The sequence below is a fragment of the Hesperophylax consimilis genome, chromosome 26, assembly GCF_061612785.1.
Source record: "Hesperophylax consimilis isolate HC1 chromosome 26, BYU_Hcon_1.0, whole genome shotgun sequence".
Lineage (NCBI taxonomy): Eukaryota > Metazoa > Arthropoda > Insecta > Trichoptera > Limnephilidae > Hesperophylax > Hesperophylax consimilis.
In genome coordinates, this window is record NC_142861.1 from 18,337,370 (window position 1) to 18,351,500 (window position 14,131).

At 36.7% G+C, this 14,131-nt stretch overlaps 1 protein-coding gene across 1 annotated transcript; it reads right to left on the bottom strand.

Annotated features, from left to right (window-relative positions):
* Positions 1–2,605: 2,605 nt before the first annotated feature.
* On the bottom strand, positions 2,606–12,659 carry SiaT (beta-galactoside-a-2,6-sialyltransferase). The gene is made up of 3 exons (XM_089647101.1): positions 11,681–12,659; positions 8,614–8,988; positions 2,606–3,197 (listed from the first exon to the last, which is right to left on the bottom strand). The coding sequence occupies exons 1-3, from the start codon at positions 12,474–12,476 to the stop codon at positions 2,956–2,958; spliced, it is 1,413 nt and encodes a 470-aa protein (XP_089503227.1). The 5' UTR covers positions 12,477–12,659; the 3' UTR covers positions 2,606–2,955.
* Positions 12,660–14,131: the final 1,472 nt, after the last annotated feature.

Consider the following 14,131-nt stretch of genomic DNA (forward strand, 5'->3'; position numbering starts at 1 on the left):
AAAATGAAGTCGATATCCGCGTCTGTCTGTTTGTGCACTTAGTTCTTCTAAACTACGAAATGGATCTTCATAGGGTTTTTACTATAATTTAAAGAATTTCTTTCGGAAGGTTTATATTGCATATTGTATTTGTAGAAAGTAGATATATATCCCTATCAAATCTCTAAAATAAAATGGGAATCTTAACGACATAAGTGGTGAAGTCGTGTAAAACCAATGTTCGGCGCGCGGCCCAGCGTAATCGACGGACCGTATGGTCGACTTTGCCCTAGCAGGTCTAGAAAATCGATCTTTCCGTGGGGTTTATTTTAATTATTTCTAATGAACGCATTACTAAAATTTCAAATGTTTCTAGAGGGATCCCTCGGTAAGTTACTAATTCATCGTCTAGAAAAATAAAATCTGGTGCTTACCTACCGCTAATTTTATAGTTGAAAAACGTTTTATAAAATTTTCAAACCGTTTTACATAAAATATTTTAATCCGTAGAAACCGTATGTAGAAACATTTTAGATTTTAGTAATACGTTCATCAGAAATAATTCAAATGTGGGCGTCGAGCAAACCCCCGCTATTAGAGTCTTATGTCGCCTTATGTGATGGCGGATAATGGACAAAATATTGTAATTAACAAAATATAGTATCTCGGATGTATTGACACCTGTCTATACATTTTTTGAACATGCATTGTGATGCACTACTTCGTGTGATATTTTAAATTGAGCCGCTATCAATAACAACCCTTACGTAGATGGCGATAAGGTTTAAATTCCCGCTTAACACCATCCGCCTGTTTCGATTTATGCTAGAAAAAAACATGGCCAAAAAGTGCCTTTTATTTTATTTTGTGGATGTTCAAGCATAAATATTTCATTGTTTTTCGATCATTTTATAAATAAATTAATTTGCCACACTATACAATAAAATCATAACCGAAAATAGGTTCGTAAGTAGGAGATTTTGAACTATATTGCAGTTTTCATAAGCCTTATACATTATTTTTTTCTGGGCTTAGAAAAAGACTTATCTAAAAAATACTCAATTATTTCAAAGGCCAAGATGTATTTTACTCGCAGTATTTAATTAAAGTATCTGAAACATTTCTAGGCGACCAAATTTTCAAAACAAAAACACATGATTTTGCATTACTACGTATGGCATCGCCTTAATAATTAGCCGCTAAACTGATTTTTTTTCCATTTGAGGATCAGTATGAAAAAATATATTTGTATAAAACGCTTATTACGAAGACTTTTCAAAACAATGGCGCTAAGTGGTTATTTGATTGCACTGTTACATTGGAATTTCTGTGAAGACATCTCAACCTATTTTTGTTGTTTGTTTTTGGTGTGTTATGCCGTGGTGCGCTAACTCCTTCTTTAGCCGACGTTTCGGACAGCGTTGCAGTGTCCATCATCAGGGCAGATCCGGTAGATCCGAAGATGTGTAAATTTTGGTTGTCGAGTTTGTGCTTATTTGTTTGTGGCCTGGGCCCGTCCAAGTGCGAAATGCCAATGGGAGTGGCGACATCTTGTGGCGAATTCTGATGATGGACACTGCAACGCTGTCCGAAACGTCGGCTAAAGAAGGAGTTAGCGCAACACGGCATAACACCCCAAAAACAAACAACAAAAATGCTTTTGGCCGTGAGAATCTAAAAACTTACCACACCACATCTCAACCTAAGTTAATTAATTATCGATCCGTTTTCTTTCCCAAGTTAATTATATATAATCCTTATCATATTTTTATAACAACCGATTTTATTGACTTCTAATCACAACAGGACTCCGCCTTTGACTAATTAATTACATTCACCTATATTTCAAATTACGATTTCTTTCGAAATACATAAGGTAGGCGACACATTACGATATACGCATCATGGCTTAGTCTATTTCAGCATGTCGCTCGCCATACACTACCAATGGGAATTTTTTGCCGAGCGATATGCTGAAATAGTGTCAAGCCACGAAAATATAGTGTGCTTATAGCGTGGTCTGTCACAGGCTTAAATCGTTATCATATACATAATATATTAATATGTTTGTGCGTTTCGCTTAGAGGAAAACTGTTATACTAGTATTTCGACCTCACATAATATTATAATTAAAATAGTTTTGCTAGGTATCTGGCTTCACCCGAGTTTCAACACATTTTTTTAAATATTGAAAAAAAAATTAAACCAACTAATTTCGACTAATTTTGGACAGTTAATGGAAATTTCCAAGCTTCATAGCTCATGATGGAAATTACGTAACTATATGAAAATGGTTGCTTGAACCAAGACGGATGGGAAAATATTGGGTATTACTTTAGTATGTTAAATAAACAAAAAGGTGTGGAAATTTCCGCTCACTGTTCGAGAGTATATACCAGGACACACACACACACATATTTTCTGCTCTGTAATATGTGTTTTAAATATAATACATGCAACGTTTTCCTCGGTCATACCACGAAACTTTTCGCGAAAGTTTCGCGGTATGAGCGTATAACACGGTGTATGTATGTATGTATATATATCTCACTTCCATGCATGCCTTCTTCTGAACATATGCTGGTCACCCTGCATGCGCAGATAGCCCGCCTAGAAAACGGTGAAGTCAGTGGCCTGGTTCACGATAAAGGTGGCACTTATGATGAGAACCGTCATTGCTTCTTTAGCGAATAAGGAAGTCATCAACAGTACAGATGCTGGTAGCCCTGTACGCGCAGACAAACCGCCTGGAACACGGTGAAGTCGGTGGCCTGGTTCACGATAAAGGTGGCACTTATGATGAGAACCGTCATTGCTTCTTTAACGAACAAGGAAGTCATCAACAATCCAGATGCTGGTAGCCCTGCACGCGCAGATAACCCGCCTGGAACACGGTGAAGTCGGTGGCCTTGTTTACGATAAAGGTGGCACTTATGATGAGAACCGTCATTGCTTCTTTAACGAACAAGGAAGTCATCAACAATCCAGATGCTGGTAACCCTGCACGCGCAGATAACCCGCCTGGAACACGGTGAAGTCGGTGGCCTGGTTGATGGAGTAGGTGAGAAGTTTCTCGGCGGCGAGGGGGTGCCACACCCCGAATGTACAGGCCGCATCATCCTCGGGCCCGTAGTAGTGGCAGCGCTGCGTCAGCCTTGCCGAGGGTATGTACTCAAACACGTCCACGAAGGAGCATCGGGGCAGCAGCAGGGCCAGCCCTGGAATATGCAACATTTTTTAAATTTTTTCATGTAATCTAACAATCATGCAGAAAAAACATTTAAATTTATTATTTATTTATTTACCTTGATATAATATACTATAATACACCATACTTTCCTTGAAAACTTTCAGTTTTAAGCTGTTAAAACTCTTCAAGTCTCGCAAGGACATTACTAGCCACAAACGAAGGACAGATCTGACCTGGGTATCCATCTTCTCTAAATAGTATAAAATAAAGTCGCTGTTCGTGTCTGTCTGTTTGTGCGCTTAGTTCTTCTAAACTGCGTAACAGATGTTGATAGAGTTTTCACTATCACGTAGAGAATTTCTTCGGGAATGTTTATATATATATATATAATACATGCATATTAAATTTATGGAAAGTAAAGAAAAGTCGATGTTTTGTAATCAAGTGGTATAATATATTTTCGGGCGCTTACATTGTTAATGCTGGCTAAACCTCATGAGATTCATCAAAATAACGTACTACAGAATTGTAAATCTTTAAGGTTAAACGCAACGCTCGTTGTATTCTACGTGTTCACAGATGGCGTTAATTAATTAATTTTATTTAAATACGCTTTTGCAAGGTATTGCTTTACAATATTAAGACAAATCATTTGTTTGCGCCCGTATATACGCAATATGAATATGAATCAATAGTTTTGTCCATATTAAAACTCAATTCTATCGAGTTCAAAGTATGTATTAAAATTTAATAAAGTATTCCGTTTGTTAGTTTTTGAATCTATCCAACGGACCGCCCGATTCAGCACAGAGTCAAGGTTTTTGTTAAAGTATTTTGGGGCTCCAGACCAGAGGTGGCTGCCAAATTCACGGCACTTGCCATTTGTACAGGGTCAGCAGTTGTGTACTATTAAAGTATCTGCGGGCCCTGTACAGTACGCCCAGCTTCTGAGAGGCCAACTTTACTCTGGCTTCGATGGAGCCCCCGTACCTGAGCTGGTCACTTATAGTTGCACCAAGCATATCAATGGAAGGCCTATTCGGAAGATTGCTTCCGTTGAAGGAGACTAGATTATCATTTGGATCCCTTTTAGACGTAATCAGACAGGATTGGGTCTTTGAAACATTAAATTCGACGAGATTATTTTTACCCCAGGAGGAAATACTCTCGAGATAACCGTCCATTCTCTGCTTCAAAGCCCTCTGAGCCGTTGGAGTTTGTGTGCCCTTTGGGGGGCTTGTCAAACAAAAAGCTATCATGAACTGTACTGTCATCCGCGTAACAATGAATCGGTGCACATGTCAAAAGGTCATTGATGTGCAACAAAAACAAAGTCGGAGACAGAACCGATCCCTGTGGGACGCCAGCATTTATAGAGTGCGAGGAAGAGATGAAACCGTCAGCAACCGCCTGAATCGACCTATCCCTTAAAAAGTCAGCAATCCACGTACACAGGGATGCGGGAAGTCCGTAAGAAGGCAATTTGTTGACAAGTCCTCGGTGCCAGACCCGGTCAAAGGCCTTGGATATGTCTAGTGCGACCGTTTGCGTCTCACCGTGACATTCCAAGCACCGCCCCCAAACATGCGTCACATACGCGAGAAGATCACCGCACGAGCGGTTCCGCCGGAATCCGTATTGACGGTCGTTGATAATTTTGTTCTTCTCGAGGTATGTGAGCAGTTTGTCGTTGATCACACGTTCCATCACTTCGGACAGAACTGATGTGATCGCTATGGGGCGGTAGTTGGCCGGGTTGGAGCGGTCACCTTTCTTGGGAATAGGGTGAATGACCGCTTTTTTCCAACCAGAGGGCACAGTGCCACACTTCAGGGACATTTTGAAGAGCTTTGTCAAAACTGGAACTATTTCCGCAGCACACCTCTGCAATACCAGGGCAGGTATTCCATCAGGTCCTCTAGCTTTGTTAACATCGAGCCCCCGTATGACGTGGAGTACATCCCGATGCCGGATCCTCAGCTTTTTCATATAGAAGCCGCAGTGAGGAACCGACGGCGGAACAGCACCTCCGTCGTCGAGGGTCGAGTTTTCCGCAAACATTTTCCCTAATAGGTTGGCCTTTTCGGTGGCGGTGTTTGCTAGTGAGCCGTCAGGTCTGGTAAGAGGTGGCAAACTGGGTTTGCGAAAATTCCGACCTATCGAGCCCGCAAGCGACCAGAATGCTGTGCTGCCATGCGGGCAGGCAGCCAGCTTTTTGCTGGTCGTGTTCGAATTTTCAACGTTGGAAATCAAAACAATTATTGTTTTCAGTTTCTCTCAAATATTTATACATGATTACATACGTGGATAAAATCCTAAAAATAAAAAACTCTACGATTTTTTTTTTATTTGTTAAAAGTGAAATTAAGGTTTTCTTACCAATTAAAAGTTTTCTAAATATCGAATTCTTTCAAATACAAACATTTTAAAGATAATTGTATCTAGATCCTTAAATGATATTTCTATTTACGAGAGTTTCAAATATAAGTAATATATACTAAGCACAAGAGATGTGCTTTATTTCAAATGGAAATGCAAAATGCAAAATGGGTATTTTCCATTTTGCATTTTAAATGCTTTTCTCAATGCATTTTCCATTTTAAATGCTTTTTTGCAACATTCTTCCTACTATCTCCACTCATATTTTTTCATAAGCCCCAAATATCAGTCGGTCCTCAACCTCGCTATGAGAGATAATTTCCATTTGTCAAGTTGCTCCCTGGTAGGAGCCCTGGCAATTGAGTGATACCATTACAAAAAATACTGATTCAAATACTGAACATGGGGCCATGACGCTGTAATATTAAATGTTAGATAGCAGTTTCTATGTTTTTACGTTGGCAACATTAGTCCTGCGCAAATTTTTTGTTATTTCATAATCTGTAGTCGTGGTGTTTTTGGATTTACCATCATGTAATATGTTTGTTTTACATTGATGTCCATTATTCAATGACAAAATTGTTTAAAAATTCTATAATTATTATTGTTTGACCTGAGAAACCATTTTGCATTTTCAATGCATTTTGAAAATAGGTATTTTGCATTTTGCATTTCAAATGCTTTTCTAAAAACCATTTTGCATTTTGCATTTTCAAATGGAAAAGTTTTGACCCATTTCCATTTTGCATTTCAAATGGTTTTGGGTACCCATTTTGCACATCTCTGCTAAGCACATTTAAAATACCTCGTGTCGGTAAAAATATTTTAAAACCTGAAGGGTTAAAAAAAATGTTATTTTTGACGGAATCTCATTCAACGCCGAGTTGAACAAGTAAATATCTACTATAAGTTTCCTCGATGGAAAAAAATCGCTAGGTATGTTGCTAAAATTATAAAAAAACACATCGGGTTTTTATTTAACACGTTATGAAAAAGTTACCAACTCTACATAACTCAGCTATGCAGTAATTATTTCTCCATTTTAAATATGTTTTATTAAATACTATCTGACGTGTACCCAGGGTTGCTCGACTTTACTCTACTTTAAATAAATATAATATCTATGTTTTATGTATATAAACCTTCAGGAAGAAATTCTCTAAATGATAGTGAAAACCCTATCAAACTCCGTTGCATAGTTTAGAAGAACTAAGCGCACAAACAGACAGATCCGGAGAGTTACTTTGTTTTATACTGTTTTGAGATACCAATGTATTGTCACGATTACGAATTTACTAAAAGTTTATCAGGAAACGGCCAGTCATCCAGTTTTTAGTTCATTATGATCTGGGATGGTCCTGAACGTTTCAGACTATTCCACCACATTCAGGTAAAAATGGGAACCTTCTTCATGGATGGGGGATAGAGGGCTACCACACCACATAACTCCCTTGATCGTACCGGGACTTGTTTCTCAGTGTTAGCGGCACGCCCATTGAATATTTATTTTTAAAATACAGGGTTTTCCAATAAGAGGTGTTATTCTGATATTCAATCGTAAAAGATCAATGGTTTCGTTGCTTGTGTGGCACGTAGCGCCGTCTTGTTGAAAGTAAACGTTGTCCAGATATATATCATCTAATTCTGGTCATAAAAAATCATTAATCATCTCTCGATGGCGCAATCCATTCACCGTAACTGTTGCTCCAGCCTCATTTTCGAAAAAGTAAGGTCGAATGACTCCGCCGGACCATAAACCGCACCAAACAGTCACACGTTGAGGATAAAGAGGCTTTTCAACAATAACTCTTGGGTTTTCCGAGCCCTAGATGCGACAATTTTGCTTGTTGACGAAGCCACCGAGGTGTAAATGGGCCTCATTACTCAAGATGATTTGCATTTGATTCACTCAAGTGAATTTTAACAATTTCAATGCTTTGTTGAAGCGTGTATCGTTCCATTTTTATCAATGGCGTAGTTTTTACTTGTCAAATGTCAAAAATGAGAGCTTCAAAAGTAACATCTACTGAAATAGCGGGCTATTCAAAATAACACCTCTTATTGGAAAATCCTGTATATATTAGTTTTCACAACAGTCGCCTACGCCTATTAGTTACAATCAATTTTTTTAATGTTAGCGTGCTCCCTCCATCATTTGTATATATTTTCAAACAAATCTTCAGTTATCTTCTTCTTCTTTCTGAACACTTATAACGGAGCCTTAAATGGTTTTAAATCACGATAACATCAAAATGGTTGAAACTTACTGGTTTACCCGAAAGATACAGTCTAGGCCCCAAGGGTGGGTTAGATTAGATTTGGTTAGGTCAGGTTATGCTAGATTAGGTTGGTTTTGGTTAGATTATTTTTTTTTAACGAAATTACAACTTTCCCGGGCTACGAATAATCTAACAATATTTGAAAATCTCCTATACCCATCATAATATGCGGAAAATGTTGCTCGTGTCGTTATGGGGGATTTAGCTAACTGAGGAATTGAATTAACGACGCCTGGGTAGGAACCAGACACGATGCCAATTCAGCCACTGACCGGTTATGTTAGGTTAGATTATTTTTCATATTTTTATTTATGAAACCGATCAAGAGTCCCAACTGCTTCCAACTGTCTGGAGCCAGTGAGACTATGGCATCCCCAATTGGAGATGTTGTTAGGGTGAAGATATTGGGGAGGGATGGAGAAGTGGGAGGAAGGTGGGGAATTACCTGGCCGTTAACCAAACACGGCTAAAGCCATTTCAAGCAATGTTTCTATTTTGAACGGTAATCTTACACCAGTGTGATACTGAGAGTATTTTTGACGAATGTGCCGCAAATATACTATAATATTAATTTTGATAATTTAAATAGCGCCATTTTTGTAAAAAATCACCTCAAGGGCGCTGATACATTATTTGTGTTAATTGTGAAATAATACAAATTAATCAAACAAAATTTACTTGCGCACGCCGGATTTTAACCCGCGACCTCACTACCCGAGAGTCTTACCCCTTAACCACGGAAGCCCTCAATGTTCTGTTTTTTTCATGGAACTGTTTGTTACATACCCAAAAAGCCTGAAGACGGTGGATTCTTCCTCAGGCGATTCTGCGTATTGGCCTGTACAAAATCCCACAACTCCCACAGACTCCTCGGATTCAGCATATGGAAGTCAGCTTTAGGGTTCCTCCTCAGAAACCTCTTGTATTCCGGAAACAGATTAAAGTCAGGCTTCTGGAACCACTGCACCAGGGTCGAGGTGTAGTTGCTCGGGTCCCAAGCCAGCAACGAGACGTTCTTGTACAGCTTGGAAGTCTGGAACTTGAACTCCTTCTTGGTGATGACCTGGGAGTTGACTATTCTGATGGTCGTCTTGGCTCCCACGTCCTGGCTGAAGTTGTGCGTCGGGGCGTGATTGAAGCGCAAAACCAGATCGTGGGAATCTGTAAATAAATGTTTTTTCATATAAAGTGTGAAAAATATATTCGTTTTTTAAATCCTGTAATTTTTAATTGTAGTTTTTGTAAACATGCAAATAAATTGAGAAAAAATTTGCAGTTTTTTATAAACCTAATAAGTTTTCAAATGATTGTATTGGACAAAACCCCCGATTGCTTCGTTCAGACAAACCGCGGCCAGTAAATAAACAATTTAGCAGTCAAAAAAGAATAATAAAGTGCATAAGATCAATTGTGGCAGTATAACATACATTTCCTGGCCGTTCCAAAATGTTACGTACCAACATTTGAGGAAGATCAAATCAACTTAACGATCTTTCATGGCAGCAAAATAATCAGGCACGTAATAAATAAAAAATACTGGCATATTATTTACTATAGAGGTGTATCAGCACGTACCCGAAAGATTTTAACAGTTGAGCTGCTCGGTTGTAGACCATGTTAACTGACATTTTTGAAAAAAATCTTTTTCGTTTTCGTGTAAACGGTGTTTTCTGATGTCCTCTTTCACTCTCGTAGTGGTAGTTCTATTTTAACGAGCGATTTGAGATGCGTTATTTATAGTATCCGACATACTGTTTCACGTAAAGAATGGTAAGTGATGTAAGATGGCGGATGGCTAACAGGTACCATGCTCTGTGTCATCACGATTCATGCATGAAGTAATTGCAAAAATTGTAAATTTGGAATCTTTTGACAGTGATGACAGTGCAGCAGATCCCTCGTTTTCTGCCGAAAACAATAACCTGAACTCTTCAAGTAAGGAAAATATGACCACGATAAGATTTTGGTGCATTTCTAACTTTTTTTGTATAAAGCATTTAAAGTGTTTTCAATCAACACGTTTTACACGCTACAACTTTGATCGATTTAAAAGGATATTTAACTACATGCAAATGCCATTTTTTATCTCAAAATGTCATGTTATCAATCGATTACATGTTTTGTGATTCCCAAGGATCCAGATAGTTAACCGTGGATGAAAAAATATGTCGTTTTGAACTACCTTTTTTCTCCTTTTTTACACTTATTTGATTTGGAACATATAAATATTTTATATACCATAAATTGGTTCGTGAATTCATGTCAAGTTGTAAAAGATGGTAACCAACATTTTTTTCCCATTTTTCCCATTTAGTTTATTTTTTTTGAAATCACATTACTGCAATGAACGTAACTTTGTACAGTTATACACGGTGTCCGGAAACTAGTAGTACAAGCGGGAAACTGGAGAATCTACACCACATGGGGAACCCAAAAAAACATAAAGTTTTTTGATTTGAGCATTTTCAAAAAAAAAAAAAAAAACAAAAAAAAATATTTTTCGGCTATTTTAGGGTTAAAGTTTTTTCTGGTGTTTAGGGTTGAATAACAGATGTTTTAACCCTGCAGAGCAGAAATATTTTATGATTACACCGGGTTAAATGAAGGGTGATTTCAAAATAATGCTTCAAATCCGAGTTTCTTCATTTGTTTTACTTACAAATAGTTTTGATTAGTTGGGTACTTTGATCTTCAGTAATAATTTATAAGAATTTGATTAAAAAAAAAAAAAAAAAAAAAAAATCAACTTCAAACTCGATTTACTCGATAACGAAAGCTCAAAAAAAAATATACTACAAAATCGACTCCAAATGTGATGTAGATTCACCAGTTTCCCGCTTGTACTACGAGTTTCCGGACACCCTGTATAATAAAAGTTTAGTAAACATTAAAAGCGACAAACATTCAAAATGTTATCACCTATCCTGCTGACAAACTGCTTTGGTAGTTTAGCGGGTATAAATAAAAAATTAAAAAAAACTCAAAACTTGTTTTTGTCACTTAACATGGTATACACCCGACCAGCTGAAATAACTGATCAAACTGCTGCACGTCGTGACGGATAACGTGATACGCTCTCCGTCTCGTCTGTTACCGTGCTGCTGGAACGAGACATCACGCATCATGTGACCCGATAGGCTGTACCCAACTACCTGTGATGGTAATTTCATTTAATTTTGTTTAAAAGAAAGACAAACGTTCCCGGTTTACGAAAAACCTGACAATATTTGAAAATCTCCTACTACCACCACAGAAAGCTGAAAATGTTGCTTGTGTTGTGGTGGAGGACTTAGCCAGCCGAGGAATTGAACACACTACGCCTGGGTGGGACCCAAACGCGATGTCAACTCGGCCACCGACCGGTCATATAAACCGGTAAATATTATATTTGTTTTTTGAGCGGAAACCCACGTGTGGCCAGCTGGTATGATGAGTTACATAATATGTAATTTTTATAATATTATTATAAAACAACCAGTCCTTGTTAAATACAAACATATAATTGTATAATATTTGAATTGAAATAACCTTAAGGCTTTTATTATATTTTGGAAGTATGGATAAGTGTATCTTTTTTTTATTTTCTCCTCTATTTTCCCTGCCTCATTGCACGAACCGCCACTGGTTCATGCGCTAGCCTCGGACTGTGTGGACGAAGCTATTGGGGAATTCCAGTTGGTAATCTTTTTCATTATTTATTTTAACATATTTTTAGAGACGTTTTTAAGCAATTTTTTTAATAAGATTTGAATTGTTGACTGTGGAATACAACACAACGCTAATATTCAGAATCGACGTTCGTTGTTTTGCATGAATATAAATAATACAGTGATTATTAGCGGAAAAAACTCACCTATAAAATCTCCCAAATTGGATCCCAGCAACGAGCCAGAACTGGCTACAATAGCACAGCTATTATAGAAATTATTCCTCAGGAGCGGCATCTTAGGAATCCTTTTCCCAAAGCCCAAAGCTGCAAACGGAGAGTCCAGCGCCGTTATCGTCCTCACATTTTTATTCTTCAATTCACACATCAACTCCTTATAAGTCTTTTCTCTAAAATTCCCATGTTTTTCTGGATCGAACTGGACGTTGTAAGGATTGATTGCTCCATCCTTTAAAATGTTCCCTTCTTTCATAATAATCCTATTGAATTCTTTCAATATTAATGTTTTGTATTGCTCTACTTTGGCTATGCATTTTTCTGGCTTGTCGACTTCACATTGGTATTTCTTTGTGTCCAGTTCCACAAATGGTCTCCCCAGGTTTGGGAATCTTGGTCGACCTTCGTTTCTCTTGAACATGCTGTTTACCTGCTTTTTTGTTCTTTCCAGCGTTTTCAATACGGACTTTTTATCTTGGCCTGTTTGTGAAATATTCCTATCAGTCTTTTGTTTATTGTAAATGCTTTGTAAAAAGGATTCTGTTACGGTTACGTTTAATCTAATAGGTTTCTTGTCTCCGTTGTGTGCACCATAATAGAACACTTCTGGAGTTTTCTCCCGTTCTGGCTTAGTCGGTGTCTTGGAAAACAGACGCTGTCTCTCTAAATTAATCCAATATTGAGACCATATCAAGTAGAAATATCCACACATCCCAAAACAAACTAAATTTATGAAAATCCACACACTCAAAGCGACAGACTTCATTTTGAAGTTTGTTTTTGGATAATATCTTCAACCGACTTAAATATAACTTGTGTGTTCTCACATGTATTTTAAACCGAAGATTTTAACACGATTTGGCACAATATTACAATGGAAGATCTTAGTATCGTAGGAAGGCATGAAACTTATCGTAAATATGAAGTACACGGACCGGATACAGGAATCAATATTTTAATTGAGCTGTCAATCAAAAACATCGCTTTTCACTTAACTTACATTATATTTTATCACAACACTCGTTGGGGATTAATTGAAAGGTATGTTTTAAGTACACAGTGGACTCTTAAGTAGTTAAATATCACGTTGAATTAAAAAAGTTTTATGAAGAAACACTGCGCTTTTTCAGTGAAACGTCAAAGTGTAGCAATATAGACGCATGCGCCTTCGTATGGGCAATCCGCATTACGCAGACGTTCAACAGCTGGGGGAATTATTATGTAGGAAACTCTCTACTCTTTCGTCTTGTGTGATTTTATATTTTGTCCATCCGCGTGCGTGGATATACTGTACTCGGAGTGTTTTCATGACGGTATACCTTGTCCATAGTTCGCTGGTGTAAAATCTCATGCAGCATGTGTGGAGAGTGGTTTATTTATGATGTGTGGAATGGTTGGTTCTTCACCGAAGACGAATGCTTAATATTATACTATTACTAGCTTATAATTTGATCTGTTGATAACTTAATCGTTTTATTTACTACTTATTTAAAATCATTTTATTTCATACCGCGTCTTTGTCAGCCAATGAAACAACAACATCATAGATCGAAATATTAACATTACATACATTAAAATAAATATATATATATATATATATATTTCGAATTAACTTTTCATACAAGAGAGGTATGAAATATAAATTTATAAAAATATAAAATAATAAAAATAATAAATATATATTTTGAATTAACTTTTCATACAAGAGAGGTATGAAATATAAATTTATAAAAATATAAATAATAAATTTATAAAAATATTAATTTATATTTTTTATAAATATTAATTTATATTTTTTATAAATATAAATTTCGTGGTTATAAGTAATATAATAATTAATTTTATACCATAAGTTGTAACGTAAGTAAATGGTACAAAAAATTACAATAATGTGATTTTCGGGAAGAAAAATAGTTTTTTGTGTCGATGTGTCTCATTCAAACAAATACTAATATTTTATTTATTTGTATGCAGATTTATTGGGAGAAAATACATTTAAAAAATTTTTGCAATTCAATTATATCATTTCTGAACATAAAAAACCATAACCTTGTAAAATATAATACATCCAAATCGGTCGTTGTGGTTTTCAAATCAATTAAAAAATAAGGTAAAAATGGTAAAAACGAACTCGTACAGTATACAAAAACCCTCAATATGGTTACATGGAAGGAAATATGATGTCAGTTGTAGCGTAAAATACTTGGGAATCTTGGAATATACATTAATATCACAGACGGCCTGAAATCATCATCTGACTCGATGATGTGGAGAAATAAAGAAAAGTGAAATCCGTTAGAGCAGACATGCAGCGACGGTCCGTGACTTTTCAGTGAGCTAGCGTGATAGATGAAAATATATTTTTGAATTTCAATTTTTTGTTCATATTTTTGAATTTCAAAAAAAAAAGTTTCACAAAGA